The 26,545-nt window shown below is 41.2% G+C and overlaps 1 protein-coding gene across 1 annotated transcript; it reads right to left on the bottom strand.

Moving 5' to 3' along the window:
• Positions 1-300: 300 nt before the first annotated feature.
• Positions 301-26,039, bottom strand: LOC113410905 (vitamin D3 hydroxylase-associated protein-like). The gene is made up of 15 exons (XM_087960206.1): positions 25,313-26,039; positions 17,113-17,226; positions 15,158-15,301; positions 13,954-14,087; positions 12,793-12,999; positions 12,368-12,408; positions 10,238-10,362; positions 8,809-8,934; positions 6,992-7,089; positions 5,376-5,475; positions 5,107-5,150; positions 2,935-2,974; positions 1,456-1,564; positions 620-765; positions 301-527 (listed from the first exon to the last, which is right to left on the bottom strand). Exons 1-15 carry the CDS (start codon positions 25,517-25,519, stop codon positions 399-401), a joined length of 1,764 nt encoding a protein of 587 aa, XP_087816332.1. The 5' UTR covers positions 25,520-26,039; the 3' UTR covers positions 301-398.
• Between the last annotated feature and the right edge of the window lie 506 nt (positions 26,040-26,545).

Below are 26,545 nucleotides of genomic sequence, written 5' to 3'. Positions count from 1 at the left end.
TTTGATATATGCTCTTTTTCAATTCTTCAGATGAGTTATATTTAAAAATAATAATAAAGTCAAGCTCAGTTCCCAGTAACTTTGTGAATGCATAGATGTAATTTTCTTGCAACATTATGGAAATGGTTTGTCATTGCCCTTTACCAGAAAATAACTCACTTATAATGTCTCATCTAAATATTAACCAGGCTTTGTTCAACTTAGTTTTTAAGTCTAAATAAGGTCAACCACTTCTGCTATGTGTTAAAGTAAGGTATAATTTACCATACTTTACAAAGAATTTATAACGTGTTCCAGTTCTGACTGTGCCATGTTGAATTGTTTATTATTTTCCTTTTTTTTTTTTTTTTGCAGGAGACTATCCAGTCTGAAGAGAAACCATAAGCCTGGGCTACAGATTATGCTTTCAGTCTGTTCTTGCAGGTGAGGGTCTCTACTTCCTTCATGAACCGAAGGCACAGCTCCTCCTGCCAAGCCAAAGCCACACACTGGACGGCTACAGGGAGACCCACAGCATCCGTGACAGCCTGAAGATAGAGGGACGGTCAGAACAGGAAGAGTCAACTACATGATTTAACTTCCAGAAAGATAGCTTGTTTCTTTCCGCTACCATACAGACCTCTTTCAGCCGTTTATCCCAGGGGTCAGCATAATGACCTTGGTATTGTTTCAGCTCCTCTTCATCGGCCTGGGTGACAATAGTGACTGGCACAACCCCAGCAGGGAAGTTCAGGACATTGTATAAATTGGTATATGAAGTAGCAGCTGAAAAGAGCAGAACAAAAGTTAATCGAAGTTCTACAAATAGTCCAGGAAATATTCTTGTGGCCATGGACAACTACATGGTAATTAGCAACCTGAAATATTTCTAAAGATTAATTTGTTCAAAATTAATGACTAAATATTTAGTCATAAATATCCCCTTTATCATTCCTCTTCTCCAGTCATTGAAACTGAACCAGGTATTACTAAGCTTTGGTCTGGATTTGGGTTTTCCATTTGAAAACTAGATTTTTTTTTTTCCCCTCCAGCCAGACTGGTCCACAGTGAAGTAACTATATTTTAGGTCAGCAGTGCTTTGGGAGAAGATTAAAGCATGACTTGTTATATGCTTCTCAATGCTGAGAAGGAAAATTTAAATCAAGGCTATTTTTTAATTGTCTGGTGTTTCTGGGAGAAATTTTTCAATTTTGATATTTAAATTTTAACATTTAAATATGTAAGTGTAACTTGCAAAGCAATGCAGAGTATAAAGTGCAATAGAAACAACGAGATGGTAATTAGCAACCTGAAATATTTCTAAAGATTAATTTGTTCAAAATTAATGACTAAATATTTTTCTGGACCTTTGCAAGCACTTGGCAAATAGCTTTTTTAAGATGTAAGAGGCAAGATTTTCAGTGTTGTTTTCTGAAACCATAAATAAAAGCCATCAAAAGTAAATGGATATTATACCAAATAGTTTCCCGGGATAGCCTTCATTAAAAGCTGGTCCCAGGACTGGACAGAGGATGACGTCCAATTTCAGCTTCCTCCACTCCGCAATGAATTCTTCACGGTAAGCCTGTAGAGAACATTTTGGCAAGATGGACTAGACAAAACATTTCCTTTAATCTCCTCCAAACTCCCTTTAATTGCCTATGTAGTGAACAATTCTGAAGCAAGCTTTCTTTCATGAATGAAAGTAAATATACCTGTCCCAGGATAATGTTGCGGGATGCAATCTGGATCAATTACCAGGACCAAAGGTTTAGTTTTCCGAGCTTTTGGACTCATCTGGAGCCCATCCTCAGGGAATTTCTCTCTAGCACAATAGCCCAAAGCAGTGGTCCCCAACCACCGGGCCCTGGACCGGTACTGGTCCGTGGATCATTTTGTACCGGGCCGCCTATTTTGCTTGGGCGCCGCCATCTTGTTTCAACGGCGCTTGAGAAAGTGCTTCCAGGTGAGCTTGTCGGTCGTCGGTTGGAAAGCGGCGTTTGGGTGCTGAAGAAATCCTCGCGCCTTAGTTTCGTCGAAGGGGGGGGCGGCTTCGAACGAAGAGCTGTCCCGATGGCGGTGGAGTCTTGTGTTACTCAGGAGGAGATTAAGAAAGAGCCCGAAAAGCCCATCGACCGTGAGAAGGTACAAAGGAGGAGTTGAAGGTGGCGGGGAGAAGCAGGGGATGGCTGGCTGGCCGGTCGCTCGGCTCGCCTTGCCTTGGTCGTGTGTGCTGATGCTGGTACCGGTCCGTGGATCGGTCCATGGATTGTACCGGTCCGTGGTACAAAAAAGGTTGGGGACCACTGGCCCAAAGCACAATAGCCCAAAGCACACACTCTGTTACAGAGAAGTTCCCTGAGGATGGGCTCCAGCACAAGTCCAAAAGCTCAGAAGACTACACCTCTGGTCCCTGTGACCAACCCAGATTGGATCCTTCAAGCTTTCTTTAGACATAGCCCATTTGCTAGAATCTTTATTCTGAAAATAATAATTCTTGTCCGCAAGTCTATTAATTCCCCCAGGCAGTGGAACCAGGCTGTTTGTTTGAGAGCCTTGGCATGTATGTATCTCACAAGTCTTTTGTAGTTTTAATGAGGGGGGCTTAACCTGTGTTTTGTTGTTGCTTTGTTGCTAATGTTTCATATTGTATGCTTCATCACTCGATTTTATTGGATAGATGGGTGGCCTTATAAAATTGATAAATAAATAAATATTGGAGTTACTTGTTTGGGCATTGCATTTCAGTTTCTGTTTATAAAAGCTACTATACTGCGATTTGTTTAGATCTGCTCGGCATATTAGGCCTACATTAAAATCCATTTTGGTGCTGAGAAAATACTTCTAGCATCAAACATTTCTAGTGATCATGGACTAGAACTTTAGTTGACAGCTTAGGCATTAATAGGTAAAGTATTATGGCTCATGGGTGCAATACCAAGATCTCAAACTCACCGCCACTGCTGCATGTTGCTTCCAAAGGTTTTTGGCTGACCTACAAACATTTGAATAATTAATTAACAACTGATCCACGAAGAGTCCCAGTTAAAATGATGATTAAAATATATCTGCATGAGAGGAAATTTATGGGCTGGTTCGGGAGTGTCAAACTCACGTTGCCAGAGCAGCATCACATGATCTTTTTTCCCCATGACTAAAATGGGTGTGGACATGGCCAGCACGTAACACATCTGGCCTATGGGCCAGGAGTTAAATGGTGATTCTGTATCCAAGTGCAATCTAGCTACGAATTTAGGGACATTTTGGTGAACCCTCATTACGTATCTGATATTAGCACAATTGAGAAAGTCCAGAAATATTTCACAAGAAGAGTTCTCCACTCTTCTACTCGTTGCTAGAATACCTTATGCCACCAGACTTGAAATTCTAGAACTAGAAAACCTTGAATTACGCCGCCTTCGGTCTGACTTAAGCATGGTATATAAAATCATACATTGCAATGTCCTACCTGTCAATGAATACTTCAGCTTCAACCATAACAACACAAGAGCACACAATAGATACAAACTCAAAGTAAACCGCACCAAACTTGATTGCAGGAAATACGACTTCAGCAATAGAGTGGTCAATGTCTGGAATACTCTACCCGACTCTGTAGTCTCTTCCCCAAACCCCAAAAACTTTAACCTTAGACTGTCTACCATTGACCTCACCCTTTCCTAAGAGGTCTGTAGGGGCGTGCATAAGCGCACCAACGTGCCTACCGTCCCTGTCCTATTGTTTCTCTATTCTTTTATTTTTCTTATATGTACCCATTTCATGTATTCACAACTATGTATACACTTATACTTATTATCTTGGAAACAATTGACAAATCAAATCAAATAAATAAATAAATAAATAAATAAATTGAGACAATCATTGGATAATCCAAATCACTGACACTATCAATGCCATGATCCCTGTGCTTACTTTTGTAGTTTAGCCAAGTTGTAAAGTACAAATTGCAAAATCTAAAAATATAACCGGGCTTATTGTTTGCACTGTAAATTAACAGATAGTTAACAATTATCCAGATTTTCTGCTGTCCTTTCCGGCTGTGTTAATGCATGGTTTCACCACTGTTAACTACTTGTGTGTTTGAATTATTGAAATGAAAGGTACCATTCCTTATTGAGATATTTTGTTTAACTTTTATAAGAGTCTCTTTTCTCATAATATAGGAAGGACGTTTATTTTAAAATATAACAATCTTATGTAATATAAATGCACTCAACTATTAAGCTTGTCATATTGAAATTTGACCTGGTTTTAAATGGCTGACACTGTTTGGGAATGTTACTGGAAGGGAAAGTGTCAGAAGTCACGCTATGAGTGCTTCCACAGTAATTCAGAAGAGGTGCTTCAGAATGTATGGGAAAATAAGTGCTACACCTCTTTAAAGCACTGATATCATTTTTCAGGTTTCCCTATGAGCCTGAGAAGTGCTCCTATGCATTCTGAAAAGCCTCTTATTTTCAAAGCATAAATATGCCTAATTCATGATGCTTGATATTGCTTTCTTGAAGTCAAGCCATGGTTTATTGATTCTTTAAAAAAAACAAAAACCAGCATATTAAACTGTGACTGGTGGAGCACTTGGGGTCATGGGATTACATCTTTCTACTTCAAGATGATGAGGATGTATATTCTAGATCAGCATTGCTCAACTGGATGCTGCCATATATGTTGGACCCCAGTGTCTAGAAATACAATCAGCAGAAGAGAAACATAGGGGTCGTTCTATAGAGAGTAAGGAAGATGGCCTTACTGGAGATATGCATACCAAGGCAATAGATATGAAGCATTTTTAAGGCCAGAACTTCCAAATAAGGTTCAGAAGTGGTTCACATAGACACCTGCCTGACTGCTAAACTTCTTCCTCTTTCTTAAAGTTCAGTGAACTGCTTCCAAACTTTATTTGGATATTCTGGACTTTTCAAAATGCTTTATCCTGACAATGGAGCCTGCAGATCTCTGTAAAAGTCATCTTCTTTACTCTATACAATTCTTATTTTTATTTGGAATTCTACCATTTATAGCCCAACAGATCTGGAAGACACCAGAGTGGAGAATAGTACTATATGCACTAGATGCTGAAAATAATTTGAAGCTCTTATTCCTTACCCAACTCCACATAATGCATTGAGATCTCTGGCAATCCGGGGGTACTAAGGGAGAAAGACAAGTTTACTGATTTTTATTGCAGGTAATCATGTAAATTATTCCTTAAGGATGAATGAAATTAGCTAGCGAACATCCAACATAGACCCTCTGACTTGAATTAACACATTTGGATTACATGTCCATATCAGCAAATCTCTAACTTAGCAAGTTAAGTTAAGCAAGTTTCACCTTTTTGTCACTACGGGGTAAGAAGTAAGCCAAATACTCACCACTGGTTTTAAAATGAATGCCAAAATCCTTTTCAGTACAGTGGGAATACTGTAGCAGTTAATCTGGGATTTCAAAACTGGATCAACAATGTCCCCTTTGCTGGGAGATGAAAGGAAAAAAACACAAGTCTTTTTTCATAGTACACAAAAGTGCTCTCTATTAACCAATATTACTTAGATGGTAGCTCTTTTGATTAAATTCATAGAAATAAAGAAGTGGTAATTGTGAGCCAGTAACTCATAACTAGTATACAAAATCAGTCACTTTCACTGATTTTATACTATTCAACCTATGAATTCAGGTTCCTGAGAATTACATTTTTCAATTACATGCATCCAAATGAAAATATAGTAAAAGTTTAGACTATTTGTTCCTTAGATGTCCTTTCTATATCAACCTGCACCCTACCTGCATATCCCCTCTTACTGACTGAAACTCATCTCTTTTGAGGATGATTTTGTTTGCTTTATGTTATCACACTGGAATCTTAACATCACCCAGAATGTCATACAATCTCTTACAGCTGTTGTTGTTTATGACGGGAAAGATTATCTTAAATTTAGAATTTTAGAACTGCATGAAACATCATTTTATGTTGCTTTATTTCTTTTTATTGTGTGGTGGGTCTCTACAATAAAGCTCTAGAGTAGACAGTAAAAATACATATGGTTCTAATTTCTTAGTTTGGATGTTAAGATAGGTAAAGTAAGCTTGGTGATAAAGCACAAATTTTATCTGCAAAGTGCAGACAATATTGAAAAAAGTGCCAAGATGTACAACAGTTACAAGATTATGGAAAGATCTGTACCAGACACCTTAAAACAGTGATCCCCAACCTTTTTGACGCCGCGGCCCGGTACCGGCATCAGCTGGGCGCCGCGCCCGGTGCGCATCAGCTGGCGCCGCCATCTTTTTGATGAAAATGTGCTTCCGGTGAGCTTTCTACCCGGAAAAGCTCACCGGAAGCACTTTTTCATGAAAAAAAGATGGCGGCGCCCAGCAAGCCAGCGGCCCGGTAGGAGTTGTTCCACGGACCGGTGGTTGGGGACCCCTGCCTTAAAAGGCATATGGATATGGAAGTCAGTGCTGAGTGAGAGATTATCTACTTCAGTGTTTCCCAACCTAGCAACTTTAAGATCTGTAAACTTCAACTCCTAGAATTCCTGGGCCAGCATGCTGTCTGGGAAATTCTGGGAGTTGAAGTCCACCCATGTTAAAGTTGATAAGGTTGGGGAACACTGATCTAATGTATGATTAGGACAGATCTTAAAAGTTTTAATTTCATGTATTACATCTTTTGAAGCACAACTTTTGTAATTCGATTGTCTTATTACCACATTGGAACTTTTTGCAGGGTTGTGGCAGATTAAAATATAATAAATTTTCAATTAAATATGTTCATTTCAAAATAATGTTTGATCATAAAAACTTGACATTTTATTAAACTATTACTTTTCATTCAGATTTTTTTTCTACATTCAGACTAAGGGTTCTCAAAAAAAACAAAAAAAAACCTAGAAATTCTTATCATACTGAATTTTACATTGTTTTAGCATAGCGGTGCCCAGAATAGTCAGAGTTCAAGCCATGCTCATATTCCAAGATATCTACTTACAATTTAGCCAGTAAAGTTGCAGCTCCATCAGCAAAGATGCCTTTAGTGAAAAGCTCATCCACTACATAGTTAAGTCGAGGGGGGACAAAGGGGATGAGCTGCATAAAAAAGATACATTATAATAGTTGGTTAGTTGTTTTACCACGGACAGAATGATATGAGTGCTGTATACAGATAATTTAACTATCCTCCAGAAGTTTTAAGAACTACCTAAAAATGAATCCTTCTTTATAAAGAGTTGATAAACAGATCTGATAAACAGAAACAGATAATTCATATTATTTCTTCTTATTAAACTTGCTTGCATTAAAATGTGTAATGTAGACCAGGGGTCCCCAACCACCGGTCCGCGGACCGGTACCAGTCCGTGGAACAAGTCCTACCGGGCCGCTGGTTTGCTGGCGCCGCCATTTTTTGATGAAAAAGTGCTTCCGTGAGCTTTTCCGGTAGAAAGCTCACCGGAAGCACTTTTTCATCAAAAAGATGGCGGCGCCCAGCTAATGCCGGTACCGGGCCGCGCCATAAAAAAGGTTGGGGATACCGGGCCGCGGCATAAGAAAGGTTGGGGATCATTGATGTAGACCATCCGTTCGCATCATGATGCCTTCCAGACTGATTGTGAACTATGGTTTTCTAGTCAATATGGCTTTTTAGTCATGGTTTACTAAATAAGCTATGGGCCTATTCATGTTATACTAATTTAGCATATATGCAAGATTTAAATATTGATTTGGAAGTAAAAAAAAATTGAAGACTAGAAATTAATAAAGTATGTAGTGAGAATTAGTACTTTTATCAAGTCAACAATCCCAATGTCATAGTTGTTCACCATATAAAACAAACTTCCAGTTTGGTTTATATTAGGGCCACAACACATTTCTACATAGGAAGCTGTGCATACTCATTAAGACCCTAATATATACAATGTGGCAGAACTGTAGGTTTATACCTTAACACATATGATAACATATATGAATGGTAGGTAGTGATACTGTACAGATACTATGTAGACTATATTACCATGTTTAAAGGTGATTTAATGGCATTTCTTAAAAACTAAACTTTGTCAACTACTAATAGAGCACACATAGAGGGGATGTGGTGGCTCAATGGATAAAACACTGAGCTTGTCGATCAGAAAGGTCGGCAGATCGGCAGGTCAAATCCCTATCACCACGTAACGGAGTGAGCTCCCATTACTTGTCCCAGCTTCTGCCAACCTAGCAGTTCAAAAGCATGTAAAAAATGCAAGGAGAAAAATAGGGACCACTTTGGTGGGAAAGTAACAGCATTCCGGGTGCTTTCGGCATTTAGTCATGCCAGCCACATGACCATGGAGACGTCTTTGGACAGCGCTGGCTCTTCCGCTTTGTAACGGAGATGAGCACTACCCCCTAGAGCTGGAAATGACTAGCACGTATGTGCGAGGGGAACCTTTGCCTTTACCTTAATAGAGCACACAAACATGCACAAATATAAATGCTTATAAATATTGTCTAGTTTATATTTTTGTAGATTTGCAAAAATGCATAGCCAGGAAAGATAAAGATATTACCAGACTGAATAGATTCATTGATATAAATATGCCAATTATATTAAATTAAATTAAGTTGATTGATTTTAGTGGTCTATTTTCAGCATGAATATGCCTGGATCTAAAGCAATGTACTGGGAGCACGGGTATTCAGGCTTCCCATTTTACAGAAAATTGTGAGTAATGTGGGTCACAATGTTTTTCTGAGATATACATAAGGCACAAATGTCAGAAATATTTTAAACTAGAACATAAGTTAAAAAATAATAATAAATGCATATACTGTGTGTCCTGCAGCCTGAAGAAGATTTTTTGTTTCCTGAACAGCCCTTTTCATACTTGGGGAGGGCTGGAAATATCCATCATCTTTACAGTATCCAATCCGAAGGAGATTTGAACTGGTGTAAATCTGGAGAGAAGGAGAAAAGAAAAGGATTTGAAATAGCTATTTCACCGTCCCTAGGCTTGACCTGGCTGAATATTCTTGGATGAAAAGCAAAACATCTTCAAAGAAAAACCAGAAAGTCCAGTTGCCTCTTGAAAAAGAACCTTTGGGACAACCACGATCTGGATGACTACAAATCTCCATAGATACTTAAGAATTCTTTTACTACATTTACTTTACATTTTTAAGTTGTGTTTTAACAAAGGTTCCTAACAGTGTTTTTTCATTTACACAAATATCTTTTTGGACAGTAAGATCAAATATGGATGTTTGAAAGTTATTTTTCTTATAAGATTACAACTTAATTTGCATATATCCCTACATCATGGTTTTGTTTTTTTAACTTTTTAAAGACAAAAAGTTTTTACTTTGCTTTTGTTTTTATACTTAGCTTTTAAAAAAATAAAAATTGTTGGTTCATCATTATTTAAATTTAAAACTTATCTGTGATCATTAAATGATCTTTTTTGAATATCTGAAAAAGTTAAATAAGCTTGGTATCAAAAGTACTTACAGCAGTTGCTGACATAATTTGCCTCAGTGGAATAATTAAAAGCTCTATTGTTAACCAAAACAGAGAGGGATTTCATTACTTTTGAATGAAACAGTCAAGATGCTGGCAAATTTAAACTTGGGTATAATCACATGTTCATGTCTTCGTTTAAGCAAAAGGGGAAAATGTTAACGCAATTGGCCAGCAAAATGCAGGAGTGATGCTTGTGTAAGGCTGAGGAACAAGTATAATCCAAGTATAATCCATAATCCAATATCACACAGAAACTTAAAAATTATCAAGGGACAAGACAGAGATTTGGTCTCTGATTTGGCCTATGAAGGCCAAAACAAAGCAGGAGACAAGAATACAAGTTCACAATGCACAAGGGTAATGCAAAAGTTGCTTCCAACAATGGAAGGCCGTCTCTTGTGTAATTTAAATCCTTTCCCCACTTAGCCGATACAGGCTAAGCCTGTTCAGTAGTAGCTAATAATGAGACACTGAGTTTGCCTGCAGAGTCTGTACTTTACTTATAAGATACCTACTGTGCTGGGTGCAGGACCCTCAGACTAAGGGGCTCTGTGCTGCCTCACAGGAGCTGGCTTTGAGGCCATGACATATATGCTCTTAGTGGGAAACCATTTGCAAAAAGGGAATTCATTTATTATTGGATGAAATGGCTTTATCTATGGTGTTCAGTCTTTCTGATGTTCCCCTTCTTGGTTGCCCTCATTCATTCATTCATTCATTCACTTTTCACATTTGTATTACCTCTTCCCTGAATGGCATGGGTGGTACTGAAGGATCCAGGTGGAATAACTCATCACATAAGAGAGCTTTCATGCACAGAGCCAGACTATCCACATCTCTTGCCATTGGACCAATTGTTGCTGTCACTATAAAGGAAATATGATCTCCAGTGAAATGGTTTGAATGAAACAAATCCGGAAAAAGGTCCTTGCTGGTGACTAGGCATCCATCAATAACAGGCTAGATGGATAAATAATTTGACCAGATGTAATTCCCAAGGTTAACTTAATGGAGTCAGAAGTACAATTAATAGAAAGATATATTGGATTTCAGATTATTTATTTACTATATTTCTCTATTTCCTGTAGAATTGTATCCCACAGCAGTTTATAATTTTAAAAATAATAATAAAAGTAATACATTAAATTAACATAAAATAGAAGTGACCACACAGATCAAAAACAATAAAGGTGATCTCTCAAATATCCTGGTGCTATTTGTTTGGAACCTTGTATGTTATAAACAGAGTTTTGAACCTGGCTTGATAATTAATTGGCAGCCAATCAAATTGCTTCAACAGGGGGGAAAAATCAGTAATCTTCCCAGTGCATTCCCATCAGCTTCAGCCTCCAGACCAGTGGTGGGATTCAATTTATTTTACTACTGGTTCTGTGGGTGTGACTTGGTGGGTGTGGTGTGGTTTGGTGGGCATGGCTTGGTGGGTGTGGCAGGGGAATGTTAATGCAACATCTCCATTCTCACCCCATTCCAGGGGAAGGATACTGTAAAATCCCCATTCTCTCCCCACCTCCTAACCTGCTTTCCAGCTCCGTTCTCCTGTACAGGGCAACAAAAGAAGACCCAGCTGATCAGCTGGGACTCGGGAGGCAGAGAATAGATGGGGGTGGGGCCAATCAGAGGTGGTACTTGCTGGTTCTCCGAAGTACTCAAGATTTTCACTACCAGTTCTCCGAACTACTCAAAATTTCTGCTACCAGTTCTCCAGCACTGGTCAGAACCTGTTGAATACCACCTTTGCTCCAGACCAAGTGCAAGTTAATCTCTCATAAAGCACATTAAAGATATCTAACTGTAAGGTTACTATTGCATGAGTAACATAGCTGATTTGTTTCTATCCAGAAAAAGATGTGCAGTAATTGACTACCAGTTAAAGGTTCTCCTGGCCATAGAAGTCATTTGAGTCTGCAGTGATAATTATTATACTAAAAGTGCCACCAAATTCCATCTCTGTTCTTTCTGTCATCTTTAAAACAAAATTCCCAGACACCATAACTGGAAACGTCAAACTTCAGTCTGAGTTTATTGGCTCTCATAAATTCATTAGAAGCAATGCTATTAATTATCTTTCTTTAATGGCAGAAACCCAGTGATTTGATCCATTTTATCACTGAGAGATGTAACCAGGGTTTGACTGGAGCCTAAACAAGTTAATATAATGCATATGAAGCTATTTTAAAGAAGACACAGAAATTCCCAATAGTGCAGATTGTAGTCACTAAGTGTTTGTTGTTGCAAAACTAATTTTTGTCCATTTTGCACCAGTTGCTCTATGTCTGTCTGGACATAATTCAGAGTGTTGATTTTGACCATTCATGTCCTAAAAGCTTAGGAAAGCTTATAGTCGTATTGTTTGCTCACTTTGTAGACATGGCAGATTAACTCCAATAAGGCCTTTCAAAGGTCTTTGAAAACTCACTTCTTTTACATAACTTTTAATTAAGTAATTAACTGATTTAATTTATTTAATTAATAATTTAAAGAAGTTGTAATATTATTACATTTTGTAAGAATATGTAGATATTTGTCCATGCCCCATCTTGGTAGATTTTTTTCAACTAGAAAGGTCATGTATACATATTTAAATAATTCAATTTTTGGATAACTACTTATTACTTCAGAACAAATCGTGAGAGGGTTAGAAGCATCAGGCTAGAAACAAGGAAAGTTCCAATGCTGCCTTAAATACAGATATCAGTTGAATGACTTTGGGGTATTTTCTCTCTCAGAAGAAGGTAAGCAAATTCTAAAAATAAGCCCAAGAAAACTCATGGACTTCTCTAAGCAATTGGCAGGAGTCAAGGTTGACTTAAAAGTACCAAAACAAAAACAGAACCCACCCTTATTACTCACCTGACTTCATGCCTGCCACTGGACTAGCAAGACCCAGAGTGCTGGAAAATATATAAACAAGAAAAAATAATAAAGTGCTTGCTAGCAACACCGAAATAATCTATTCCTGAATTTTAAAGAAAGTTTCAAGAAAGGAGCTGAACTTCAGATAACAATTAAAGCTAATATAATCAAAACAACAAATGTGTTCATAACGAGGATTATAATTAAGGCAGCCCCAACTACAGGATGTGTATTCATCAGAATATTTATAAACAAAAAAGCCACTTGTGAATACAACTGCAAAAAAGCAATTTGGGAATGCATATTTTCATTTCTGCAGAAATGAAATGTTTCCTAAGAATGCTTTTAAACATGCGATCCAATCAATATTAGCATTCAGACATTGGGTTGTTTATCGGCCCCAAGAAGAATGTAGAACTGACCTTAACCGAGAGCCTGTTGGTTTGAGTCCACAAAGTCCACAGAAGCTGGAGGGCAGGCGAATGCTTCCAGCAACATCTGTCCCAAACCCCAAGAGGGATCCACCTCCTGCAATCAGTGCCCCTTCTCCTCCAGAAGACCCACCAGGACTTTTCTTGTGGTTCAAAGGATTCCTCGTTTGACCAAAGATTAAGTTACTGCAATCGTAGCTGACCAAAACAGAAAGTAGATTGGCAGTTAAACTTTTTATATCAGCATTGGGCCAGGATGATTAAGGGACTGGAGACTGAAACATATGAAGAACAGTTACAGGAACTGGGCATGGCTAGTCTAGTGAAGAGAAGGACCAGGGGAGACATGATAGCAGTCTTCCCATATTTGAGGGGCTGCCACAGGGAGGAAGGGATCAAGCTATTTTCTAAAGCGCCTGTAGGCCAGACAAGGAATAATGGATGGAAACTGAACAAGGAGAGATTTAACTTGGAAATAAGGAGAAACTTTCTGACAGTGAGAACAATCAACCAATGGAACAGCTTGCCCTCGGAAGTTGTGGGAGCACCATCACTTGCGACTTTCAAGAAGAGATTGGACTCCCATCTGTCAGAAATGTTGTAGGGGTTTGAACTAGATGGCCTACAAGGTCCCTTCCAACTCTGATTATCTGTTATCTGTTAAAGAGAGGTTGAGGAGAAAACTATATAATAACCAATCAAATAACAACTTGCACATTAGCACTGCAAATAGTGAGTGAGGACAGATACCAAATATGACACAAAGATTGGAATCTGGTGCCATACCAATGTTTTGAGACTACAAGTCCCAGAATTCTCAGGAAAAACAGTGACTGGGGATTATGGAATTGACAATCCCAGTTGTGGAATAGACAATATCCAGGCCTGATCCATGCTGAAACTGAGGTGATAGAATATTGAGATAGCAAAATTTAATGCTGTAAGTAGGGCCTGTCATTTTGAATGTTCCCTCAAATTAACTTACAGCCTCCTTGTTTCTGGTGCAGTAATAAATATTTTTCTTATTTGTTTTAAACTTTCTGCGAAAGAATCTTTTATGCTTGCTTAGTCTTTCTTCCATTAACCCACCACCCTAGATTCCTAGGTTATTAGTATTAATCAAGAAATTTCTAAAATAGAGGAAAAAAATACTTTATCATGCTCTGAGGAATATTAGTTTTCACAAATGGAATTGCTCCTTGTTTCTTCAAGACTTTTACTATCACGCTGTCATCAGCCTCTACTTTGTCAAGATATTGCACCAAGCCACAGGTAGAGATGTGTCCCTTGGGGAGAGAGAAAACACAACTTGCTTGATATAATGTTATGTTAGAGTATCTATATTATATATAACAAATGTGCTGATACATTATGCAGAACTTCAAGTTATGAGAACTTGTCCAGGAACAGGCTTTATTGATCAAATACCCCCCAAACCACAAGCAGCTATTTTCTCCTAATGCAAAGACAGTTAAAGCTGAAGAGAAAGAACTATACAAAAGCACCATATATGGAAAGTTCTCTTCTAAAGTCCTTTGCTAAGGTATCAGTTTTCATCTAATAGTTAGATTCCAACACCCTATGACATCTCCACCTTATGCAGAGTGCTATGCTATGCTGTGAAGAGAGCTATGCTTTTATGTAATGACAAATGACTTGTCACTAGTCATACATTTCTCATAAAAATAGCCTACTGTGCTTTAGAACCTGCATGCCTATCAGAACATAGAGACATCTGGCAAGCTCCATGACCAGCTGCTATTCCTTGCTTAGATACTTACGTTGGTATATATTGTGCGTGTGGATATTTTAAGAAGTATCCCATATATACATAAGAGCACAAACAACGTGCTAACTTTTATTGGGACACCCATCTTCATGTAAGGCTGGGGAGGTAGGAAGAGTGGAAGAATTGTGGAATTTAAACCTTAGGAAACATATATCTCTCAATCAAACATTAACTGCATGAGACTTCCTTCTTATCTGCAATGGAAGTACATCTAATGAAATGGTTTAACTTCATTTAATTGGTATTAAAGCTTTTGTTTTCATTTAATTGATATTAAAACTTTTATCTTCATTTAATTGATACTAAAGCTTCTGTCATAATATGTTTGTTTTTAAAGTGCTACAAATGTTTTATTGTTTTCCTGTAAAAGAATAACATGGCTGCTGTCTTGGAATAGTTGCATAGAAATGAAACAGGAAACTCAATTTCAGCCTTCAACATTTCTTTAACCTCTGTAGCAACTGGATTTTAGCTAAAGATGAGGAAATATTTTAAGCTACACCCCCTTCTTGATAGTTCTGACACTTTTTCAGCAGCAAGTATTTCAAAAGGTAAAGGATGATGAACCTTGTATCCAATCTGATCCTTAATGCTGACAGGAATTCCATACAACAAGCCTTTCTCTTTTTGCTTCTTCAGGTCCTGGACCTGTTCCTCACATCCATGAAGAAAATCTGTCACACAGTTCACCTCCTGGGTTACTTCAAGAGCCTGGTCCAGAGGGGGAAAGCATGACTTATTAAATAAATCAATGTTAAGCTGGAGTCAAACTTTGTATTCAGGAAAATCCAGGTGTTGATCCAGAGGACAGACGCAGTGATAGGATTAAAAAAATTTTACTACCTTTCTGTGGGCACGGCTTGGTGGGTGTGGCAGGAAAAGGATACTGCAAAAATCCCCATTCCCTCCCCACCCTACTAACCTGCTTTCCAGCTCCGTTCTCCTGTGCAAGGCAACAAAAAAAGACCCAGCTGATCAGCTGGGACTTGGGAGGCAGAGAATAGATGGGGGTGGGGCCAGTCAAAGGAAGTATTTGCCGGTTCTCCAAACTACTCAGAATTTCCGCTACCGGTTCTCTAGAACTGGTCAGAACATGCTGAATACCACCTCTGGACTGATGGATGTGTTTGTATGTTTGTGGGAGGGAGGAAGCATAAGTTAAAAACAGTGATAGGTGCTATGAATTACATGTAGCAAGATGCTACAGTAGCATCTAAATTTAGTTAAAAATTGACTATGGCCTTGGAAGAGAGGAAGAAGAGCCCCTACAAAGATAATTATCAGATAAGAGGAATTCGAGTCCAGGCCAAGAAAATACTGTAACCTGAGAATATGTCTCAGAAAAGACACCCCTAATTCACATCAAGATAAAGTGAAGGAGGAGAAAACACATTCAGACTTGCAAGATTTTGCTGTTACAATAAAAGTAATTCTGACCCATATGGCATTGGTTTAGAATTCTGGTCACCTTTTTCAACAGACATTGACTATCAATGAAATTGGAATGCATTACTGTCTCTCTTGAATCTACCAAAGTAAGCTAAGTAGCACCTGCTTAGATCTATATCTTGTTATCAGTTTGTTAGGCATATATTAATATAGGCAAACAATTTTCTTGTGGCTGATAGAAGTCATTGATTGTTAGATTGACTTTCTAGGGACCCCAGTGAATATAGCCAATGATCATTGCATGCTATTTTGGTGCTTTGGAGAAAGGTAAAGGGCTGAAAAAAAAGTGATCTGATTCCCCTTAAAATGCACCAGTGAAAAAAAACAATTGAGAAGCGGAATGTTGGCTTTAAAAAGTGAACCATGTTTCTTACATTTCTGTCTTAAGGCCTCGATTTTAACCTTCAAATTCTCTCCAAGTCTCAAACATTGCAAAAACATCTCCAAGTTCCCAAATGCCGATATTCTGGGGGCTGCAAAAAGGTTCTGGCAAGATTGTCCACCTTTGTGCTAACAACAGATCTAGAACAATGTTCTGCAATGAGTAGTGAAAACTATTGTCCTAAATAGTTATTTTAAAAAGTGAGATTGTTATTGGCACAAAGATGGTATGATTTGGCATTACCCACAATGGAGGAGTGGTTGATGAAAATAATGAAACTTTCTGAGATGGTCCAACTGACTTCTTTGATGAGAGAATAGTTTTCTTGTTGACTGAAAACCCTGTATGGAGTTTTTGCATAAAACAGAAAAATATGAATGTATGATTTATGGTTTTGCTAATGATACAGGTTATAGAAAGAAGAGTCCTGTTGAGCTCCTTAGAGCTAAATTTATAATTGTACTTATAACTGTTGTAAGGAAGATTAGAAACTACTTTTTTGTATTTTGTTTTCTGGTCTTTTTTTACTTTTTTCTTGCATGTTCAGCATGCTTTCAAGTTTTGTCTTTTTCTTTTCTTCTTCTTACTTTCTATTGGTTTGTATTAGATTTTATCTTTCTTTTAAAAACTTTTTTAAAAATCTCTACATATGTAAGCCTGGAAATATTCCAATAGCCCCTGTTGCACTTACCTTTTTAATATAGGTATACAGGACACTCTCTGAAGAAAGTTTTTCCTCCCTGAGTTTTTCTGCCAGTTCTGTTAGTGTCAGAGAGAGGATAAATTCAGATTGGATTCCAGGATTCTGCAAGTAGAGACGGCCATGTCATAAAGGAAAAGCAGGGGAACAGCCCTAGTTATGTCACAACTTATGTCACAAGCCAGAACAAAAAATATACTGCTATAGTTCTTCATAACAAATCAAGAACACAAACTTAAAGAACAGAATTAAAACCCACAGATTATATACAATATAACTGAATGCAGTTCAGAAAAGAATTCTTGGGATGTCAATTGAAAACTTTATTCCTTAATGACAGACAAATGGCAACTTCAAATCTCAACAAATAAATGCTCTGTCTTACATATTGGCAAAAAATATATATCAGAAAATAAAATACAAGCTGAATAGTCAAGACCTTGTTGATGATCCAAACTCTTTCAAGGATCTTGGAGTACTCATCTCTAATGATCTAACTGCTAGAGCCCACTGTAACTACATAGCCAAAAAGGCATTAAGAGTTGTTAACCTAATCCTATGTAGCTTTTTCTCTGGTAATATCACACTACTAACTAGAGCATACAAAACATTTGCTAGACCAATACTTGAATACAGCTCATCAGTCTGGAACCTGCATTACATATCTGATATTAATATAGTTGAGAAAGTCCAGAAGTATTTCACAAGAAGAGTTCTCCACTCCTCTACTCGTTGCAGAATACCTTTTGCCACCAGACTTGAAATTTTAGACCTAGAAAACCTAGAACTATGCTGCCTTCGGTCTGATCTAAGTATAGTACATAAAATTATATATTGCAATGTCCTACCTGTCAATGAATACTTCAGCTTCAACCATGACAATACAAGAGCACACAATAGATACAAACTCAAGATAAACTGCACCAAACTTGATTGCAGGAAATACGACTTCAGCAACAGAGTGGTCAATGTCTGGAATACTCTACCTGACTCTGTGGTTTCTTCCTCAAACCCCCAAAACTTTAACCTTAGACTGTCTACTATTGACCTCACCCCTTTCCTAAGAGGTCTGTAGGAGGCGTGCATAAGCGCACCAATGTGCCTACTGTCCTTGTCCTATTTTTTTTTTTCTTATATGTATCCATTTCATGTATTCATAACTATGTTTATACTTGTACCTGAAAATAAAAAAATAAAAAATAAATTAATCCACTTTTCAGCCTCAACCTCTACTTTTGCCCAGGTCTCCATCACATTGCAAAGTTTCATGCTTTTTAACAAGAGCGTTATTTTAAAATGTGAGCTACCTTGACTAGTTTTAGGTACTTTGCTTTTTGGATTTGGGTTTCAAAGTCCAAGGAAATATAATCTGTGCTTTGCATTATGTTGTTGCTTATCATGAAGTATGCCTGTTAAAGCATTGGCTTTAGTTGCTACAATGATTCAACAGAAAGCCATTTATAAATTCACATGCTTTTACTACAAGCACAATTGCTCTTGTTCATTTAACCCAGCAAACAGAAAACATAATAGCTTCCTTATCCTGGCTTATCTAAAGTCCTTGGTTGTTTTTTTTAGTATCTGTTTTCTGTTTATTCATAAACATTTTGAATACAGTGTATTGTCAGGGCATATCATTTACAGAAAAGCAAAGAAAGAACAAACAGGAATATTAACACATATACTAATAACAATAATAATAGCGTAACAGAATAGTTTTAACTAGATTTCTCTTTGTATTAGCTTATTTGTAATTCTGTATCCTACACATTTTGTAATGAGGTCTCCTCTTTCCTGTTCTCTTTTTTTAAAAAAACAAACAAACCCTGTTGTGTCCGGCGCAAGGAAGGAGACTCGGAGCCAGTGACTCAGTTCAGCTCATTTATTGGTCCCGAGATCGGCTAGCTGGAAAGGGGAAAAGCGGCGCTTTTTATTCTTTGGCGCGGCAGCAATGGCATGCTTTGAATCTCCCGCGATTAGTTTCCACCAATCGCGGGAGATTCGCGGCGGGCCAATCAGTGCGGCTCACTCGGCCAATCAGCTCGCCGCGCGTCTTGACCAATCGCTGCGCAGCATTTACGAGTATGTAAATGACTGTACAGAACACCCCTCCCCTCTTGGTATGGTCCTACGTAATGTAGTCCCGTAAGTAGGCGGGGCTTCGTATTTGTCTACTTGACCTGCGCAGGTTAGTTGGTGCTTTGTTCTCGGCCGGTTCGGTCGGGTTCTGTGTTGCTCTCTGTCTCGTCGATGGAACCGTCTGGAAGGGTGAGCCGGGCCTTTCGTCGCAGCTCCCTCCCGGTCTACCCGGGCTGGTTGAGTTGCGGTTGTTGCCGCTCCCGCCTGGTCTTTCTGGGCTGGTTGAGCTGGCTTGGCTGCTCCTTCCTGGTGAGGTTTCGAGCTGGCTGTTTGTTGGTGAGTATTCCCAGTTTCTTTCTGGTGTGGGTTGGTTCTTGGGGTCTTCCCTCCCCTCTTGGTTTGTGTTGGGGGTCCCCTTCTTTTTCTGGGTATGTGTTTGTGTCTGTTTGCGTGTCGGTTGTGTTTCCCATGGTTGTTCTTGACCTTAATTGGTCGATGTGTCGCTTCCATGCTCGTCCGTCGGTTGTTTGTAAACGGTACGAGCGGGGATCTGTCACTTGGGTTACGGTTGCTAGTATCCAAAGTGGGTCCCCGGTAAGGTTCCTTGCGTATACTGTGTCGCCTGGTTTAAATGTTCGGTCTTTGCTCGAAGAGTTTGGGGGATTTTCTGGGTTGTATGTGGGGTGCAGTCTGTCTAGTGGGGACCTTAATTTTCTCCCCATTAATAGTTCTGCCGGGCTTTTGTTAGTTGTTGTGTTCGGGGTTATGTGTTGTATCAGGAGCATTTTATTTATTTTTTCTTGGATTTCCCCGTTTTCTATTTTCTGGATTGTTTTTTTTTTTGTAAATTGAACCATCCATTCCACCCTCCCATTCGCCGCCGGATGTGCCGGCGCTGTCAACGCGTGTCGTATCCCCCGCTCCGCTAGGAATTTTTCGAATTCCAGCGAGGTAAATTGGGGCCCGTTGTCAGATACGAGGACGTCTGGGAGGCCGTGGGTTGCGAATAGTTTGCTGAGTTCTTTGGTGACGGCCTCCGTGGTGGTAGTTTTCATGTTGCCTACCTCCAACCAGTTGGAGTAAGCGTCTACCGTGATGAGGAAGGTGTGCCCTTTTGTGGGCCCAGCAAAATCTATGTGAATCCTGGACCATAGTCCCCTGGGGGTTTCCCATTCCAGGATTGGGGCAGCAGGAGGGCTGGGTCTGTTTTCCTGGCATCTGTTACACGCTGCCACCCAGGCCTCGATTTGTTTGTCCATCCCTGGCCACCAGGCGTAACTCCTGGCTAAGGCCTTTGTTCTAACGATGCCTGGGTGCCCCTCATGCAACAATTCCAAAACCTTTCCCTGTAGTTTTTCCGGAATAACAACCCGGTCCCCCCAAAGTAAACACCCTTTTTGCACTGACAGTTCCGTTTGTCAGTTTCAGAATGTCCTGAAGGTCTCGTTGTCATCTTTTTCGGGCCACCCCTTCTCTACCCAATGCAATACCCGCGCCAGACGTTTGTCTTTATTAGTTTCACGGGCAATGTCTGACGGGGTTATGGGTAGATCGGGCAGAGTCTCTATGCTGAGGGTGGTCATCGTGGGTGCTGGGTCAGTGTCGAAGTCTGGTAGCGGCGTGCGGCTCAGGGCGTCTGCGTGGGAGATGGTCTTACCGGGTCGGTGTGTGAGCCGGTAGCTGTAGGCGGCAAGGAATTCGGACCACCTTGTCATTCTAGGGGATAGAATGTTCGGGGTGGCCCTGTTCCCTGCCAGGATTCCCAGCAGCGGCCTGTGGTCGGTGATGATGGTGAAAGCTCGGCCGTAGATGTACTCGTGGAATCTTTTGACAGCGGCAACGATGGCCAGGGCCTCTTTGTCCAGCTGACTGTAGTTCCTTTCCGGTTTGGTGAGGGTTCGTGAGAAGAAAGCGATGGGTGCTTCCTTTCCGTCGGGGAGAGTGTGGCTGAGGACGGCTCCGACGCCAAAGGGTGATGCGTTGCATGTGACAGCTAGCGGCAGGGTCTCGTTGTATTGGATGAGGACGGCATCCGAGGTGAGCAGGTCCTTGGTTTTGTTGAAGGCGGCTTCCTTGCGTTTCCCCCAAGTCCACAAAGCCGCCTTGTCCAGGAGCCTATGCAAAGGCTCCGCCGCGGTCACCTTCTGGGGCAGGAAAACATTGTAAAAATTAAGCAGTCCTAGAAACGCCTGTAGCTCCGTTTTATTCTTCGGCCTGGGGGCTTCCTTGATCGCTCTGATTTTTTCCTCGGTTGGGTGAATTCCGTGCCAATCTAGGAGGTACCCCAGGAATTCGACCCTTTCGGTGTGTAACTGCCATTTTTCTTTTTTAACCTTCAGTCCCGCATTTTTGAATTTTGTTAGGACCTCCCTCAGGCGACCCTCTAGCTCTTTTTGGTTGGGTGCTGATACCAATACGTCGTCGAAGTAGGGCACCACCCCCTTGATGCCTTGCAGGAGTCTCCCCATGAGGCTCTGGAATATTCCAGGGGCCACGCTGACTCCAAACTGGAGCCTCTTACAATGGAAGCCCCCCCGGTGGGTTACTATGGTTTGCGCTTCGGCCGTTTCTGCGTCGACCAGTAGCTGCTGATAGGCTTGTGCCAGGTCGAGCTTCGCAAAGACCTTGCCTCCCCCCAGCGAGTGCAGGAGATGCTGCACTACTGGGACGGGGTAGGCGCTTTGTTGCAAGGCACAATTGAGGGTGGCTTTATAGTCCCCACAGATCCTTAACGATCCATCGGGCTTGACCAGGGTGACTATGGGGGTCTCCCACCGGGCATGGTCGATTGGCTCAAGGACCCCTTGTTTGACGAGTTTGTCTATTTGTTCATCGATTTTTGGCCGGAGTGCAAACGGTACTCGCCGTGGTTTTAGGCGGATGGGGGGAACGCTGGGGTCTAGGCTGAATGAGATAGGGGGCCCTCGTTACTTGCCTAGGATGCCCTCGAACACTTCCTGGAAGTCTCTCGCGAGCTGCTCTTCCCAGTCGGCCTCCCCGACGTGGTCGATTCCCGTCACCTCGATCCCGAGCGGTGCGAACCACTGCAGTCCCAAAAGGCTAAGGCGGTCTCGGTCCACAATCGTCAGGGGAAGCCTTGCTGTTCGCCCCTTGAAAGTCACCTCGAATTGGCCTGTTCCGACTACCGGTATACGATTCCCTTGGTAGTCCTTGAGGATCAGGCTCTGGCTTTCCAGCCCCTTCCTGTGGATGGCGGGCACCAGGCGCTTTATTTCCCGCCATGCAACCATGGAGAGGTAGGACCCGGAGTCCACCTCCATTTTGCATGTCTCGCCCTCGATGCCCACCTCCACATATACTTTTCGGGCGTCTGTGCTGGAGGAGTGGCCGATGACGACCGTCTGGTGGGTTTCCTCTCTCCGCCGGTTCCCGCCGTCTCGTCGGCCCCGTCCATCTCGGCTCCATCGGCTCTCAGCTTGGCGGTCTCTGGGCCTGGGGGGGTGCCGTCTCGTCTCCGGTTGCTGTCGTCTTGTCGCCGGGGGCTGTAGTTCTTCTTGAGTCGACAGACTTGGGCGATGTGGCCTCTTTTGTCGCAGTGCCGGCATATTGCATCGAAGAATCTGCTCGAGGGTGGTCGCCTCCACACCCGGCGCACGGTTGCCCCAACTTACGACTCCGTCGATCGCGCCGGTCCCGGTCCGCCTGGAGTCGATGCATGTTCTCTTCCCCGTCGGTGGTGTCAGAGGCAGAGTCGAGGTCGCCATGGTGTGTTGTGGTGTCTCGGCGGCTTGCTTCGGAGCGCGTCTCAGTTGCAGTGCCTGCCTCGGCGGTCGCGCTTCGGTCCCCGCCGTCGGATCTCCGCATTCGGGCCGCTGACTTCCTGGTGGCCTCGGCTGCGGTGGTGTCTGCGAGGACGTCGGCGAGGGCGATGTCGCCTTTTGCCATCAATCGGCTCTGGAGGACTGGGTCTCTGAGTCCCAGGACGACGCGGTCTCGGAGAGCCTCGTCCATGTCCGTAAAACCACACATGCCTCTGAGATTTCGCAGGGCGGCCACGAAATCTCCGATGCTCTCGCCCGCTCGCTGGTCTCGACGATAGAAGTCGTGCCGCCGGATGAGAGTGGGCACGTCGGGGGCATAGTGGTTTCGGAGTAATGGTGCGAGGTCGTCCCAGTCCATTGTCTTGAAGTCCTCTGGTTTCGCGAGGGCTTTAGCCATTTGGAACACTGCGGGCCCGCAGTGCGTGAGGAAAACAGCCCTTTTCTTCTGCCCGTTTGCATCCTTCAGGTTGCTACTTTCGAGGAACATCAGGAATCGGTCGGTATACGATTTCCAATCCTCAGTAGCCGGGTTAAAAGGTGCGGGCGGTGCGATGCTGGCCATCTCGTCGGTCTCGTTTCCTCCGGACACGTGTATGATGGGGATCAGGCTTGGGATCCCATCCTCGTTGCCAGTGTTGTATCCGGTGCAAGGAAGGAGACTCGGAGCCAGTGACTCAGTTCAGCTCATTTATTGGTCCCAAGATCGGCTAGCTGGAAAGGGGAAAAGCGGCGGCTTTTATTCTTTGGCCGCGGCGGCCGCGGCCAATGGCACCACTTTGAATCTCCCGCGATTAGTTTCCACCAATCGCGGGAGATTCGCGGCGGGCCAATCAGTGCGGCTCACTCGGCCAATCAGCTCGCCGCGCGTCTTGACCAATCGCCGCGCAGCGTTTACGAGTATGTAAATGACTGTACAGAACAAACCCAGTTCTCTTTCCATCATCTGTATAAATTCTTTGTCTTTTATTATGGATTGATTTAAACTCCATTTTACTCTTCTCTTTTGACCCTTCCAACTGATTTTGACTGGATTGTGATCGGCCCATTGTCCTTGACAGAGGCAATATAGGGATTGTTACTCCTTTGTAAGAATATAGATATACATATGAAACCTTGGTTGAGATTCAATTTATTTTGAGGTTGACGATGACCAAAATGAATCAAGCCTAGAAAACATTTACTAGCTTCTTAGAAACCACTGAATTTTTTTCTCAGATACTTACTCCATCGTTCTTCTAGGAGCTCAAGGTAGGTAGAACCCTATTTCAAATTTTCCTCACAATAAAAATTTCATGAAATGGGCTGTGTTAAGACAAAATGACTGGCCCAGAGTCACCCAGTGTTCTTCCATTGCTGACTTAGCCCTGGATCTTCCTGATCCTAGCCCACTTTATCACCCTGGCTCTCCTCCTAGGCTGGTCTCCAGAAAAGTTGTAGAACTATATATCTGATCAGATATAGGTGACTGTTCTTGGAAACAAAGTGTTCTCTCTCTCTCTCTCTCTCTCTCTCTGTGTGTGTGTGTGTGTGTGTGTGTGTGTGTGTGTGTGTGTGTGTGTTGTGAGAGAGAGAGACAGACAGACAGACAGTGAGACAGAGAGGCAAAATTAATTCTGTTGTAACTTAAATGCTTTGCAGATACTGATTCCTCTTTGAAATTATGATCTGAAAAGCCCACATACCCCATATGTTATAACTACTCAGTGACACACACACACAGAGAGAGAGAGAGAGAGAGAAATTGTGCATAAGCGCACAATCATGCCTACCGTCCCTATCCTATTGTCCCCAATTATTAGTTCCTATTTCTTATTTTTAAACTTATGTTTATTCTTATTTCTATTATATTGTAAGCATTTGACAAAATAAATAAAATAAAATAAATAAATAAAAATTCACATATAATTTCTGTACTTTATAATCATTACGGATGCAAAAATTAAAATTAAAAATAGCTTCCATGCTGCATTTTAGCTATTTCAAAGCAAATGAAGAGTGCACAATAAATACTACAGGGTTTGCCCATACAGAAAGTAGTGGATATGTGTTTTTTTAAAATTTAAGCTGTACATAAGGTTTCATCGATCCTCCCTTCCCATAAAATTACAGAAAGTATGACATGACAAAATTTAAGAAAAGATGCAACCTATCATTGGTAGTGACCCATACTTTGTAAAACAAGAAGGTCCATAAATTAGCAAAGCTGACCTAAGTTTCATCATTCACACTTGAGAATAATTCAAAGGTCTTTATAAAAGCAGCAACATTGACATTTGGAAGACCCTCCACAATACACAAACACCATCCTTCCCACCCCAAGAAGAACACACCTTCTGTTTAAGCTTCCAAGCCACTTTTTCCATTTGTTCCAGGCTGCCATTTCGCCAGCGTTGGGCTTCTTTCATTTTCCTCTGGATCTCTCTACGTATCACCCATTTCCATAACACAACCACTGTGACTGAGCCACAGGCAACAGCAAGTGCAATAGGTGGGTTGATTCCATCTTTGAGCAGAATGTCTCGTAGCTTCTCCTGCATCACGGTGAATCTTTCTCTGTGTCTTTGTAAGTATGGTCCTGTAGATAATGACAAGAGGTTGTATTGTTAAAGCATTGGCTATTAAACTATCTCAAGTTACTGGAGACCTCACAGTTGTACCTTGGACTCCTCCCAAGGTGTATTTAAAGGATGATTTATTTAAAGTGTTAGATAATCTTAATTAAGGCTTCAACTGATATCTTCAGAACAGCCTATTGGGTTCCCAAACTCAGCAGCTATAGCAAAAGTCTTTTTTTTTCTTGTTTTAGTAGAAAACCTAGTAGCAGCTGCCGTTCAGGTAGTTTTGATCTGTATATATGTGTGGCACATTCATGCAGTGTGAATCCACTCTTCCATTTATGTTCTGGGATTTGTGAGCTGGGGTAATCAGTTACTTGGATTATAGAGAGATTGGTAGTTGCCAGCAGCAAAATCAAAACGTTGCTCTGCCTTCACTGGAAAGCCTAAAGACTGGTGGTGCTTAGCATTTCAAAGCTTCAAATAAAATAGATAGTAAACTGAGAACACTAATCAAAGAGGTTGTTATATACTCACACCAGAGGTGGTATTCAGCAGATTCTAACCAGTTCTGGAGAACTGGTAGCGGAAATTTTAAGTAGTTCAAAGAACCAGCAAATACCAGCTCTGACTGGAGATTTTATAGTAACCTTTCCCTGCCACACCCACAGAACCAGTAGTAAAAAAAATTTGAATCCCACCACTGGCTCATACCCTTGTTTCTTGAACAGGAGATATGTATGGAGAAATAGCCCTTTCAGCCCTTTCTTTACTATCTTTGACTCACCACATTATGGATTTGGGACCTCAGGGACCACCAAACTCATAATTTTAAATCCCGGGGAACAGTGATGGGATTCAATTTTTTTTACTACCGGTTCAGTGGATGTGGCTTGATGGGCGTCGCAGGGGAAGTATACTGTAAAATTGCCAGTCACAGGTGGTATTTGCTGGTTCTCTGAACTACTCAAAATTTCCACTACCATTTCTCCAGAACTGGTCAGAACC

Source organism: Notechis scutatus, chromosome 3 (assembly GCF_049901735.1).
Source record: "Notechis scutatus isolate UNSWTSFEM ecotype Mainland chromosome 3, rNotScu1.2, whole genome shotgun sequence".
NCBI classification, from domain to species: Eukaryota; Metazoa; Chordata; class Lepidosauria; order Squamata; family Elapidae; genus Notechis; species Notechis scutatus.
This window is presented reverse-complemented; position numbering and strand designations above follow the sequence as displayed.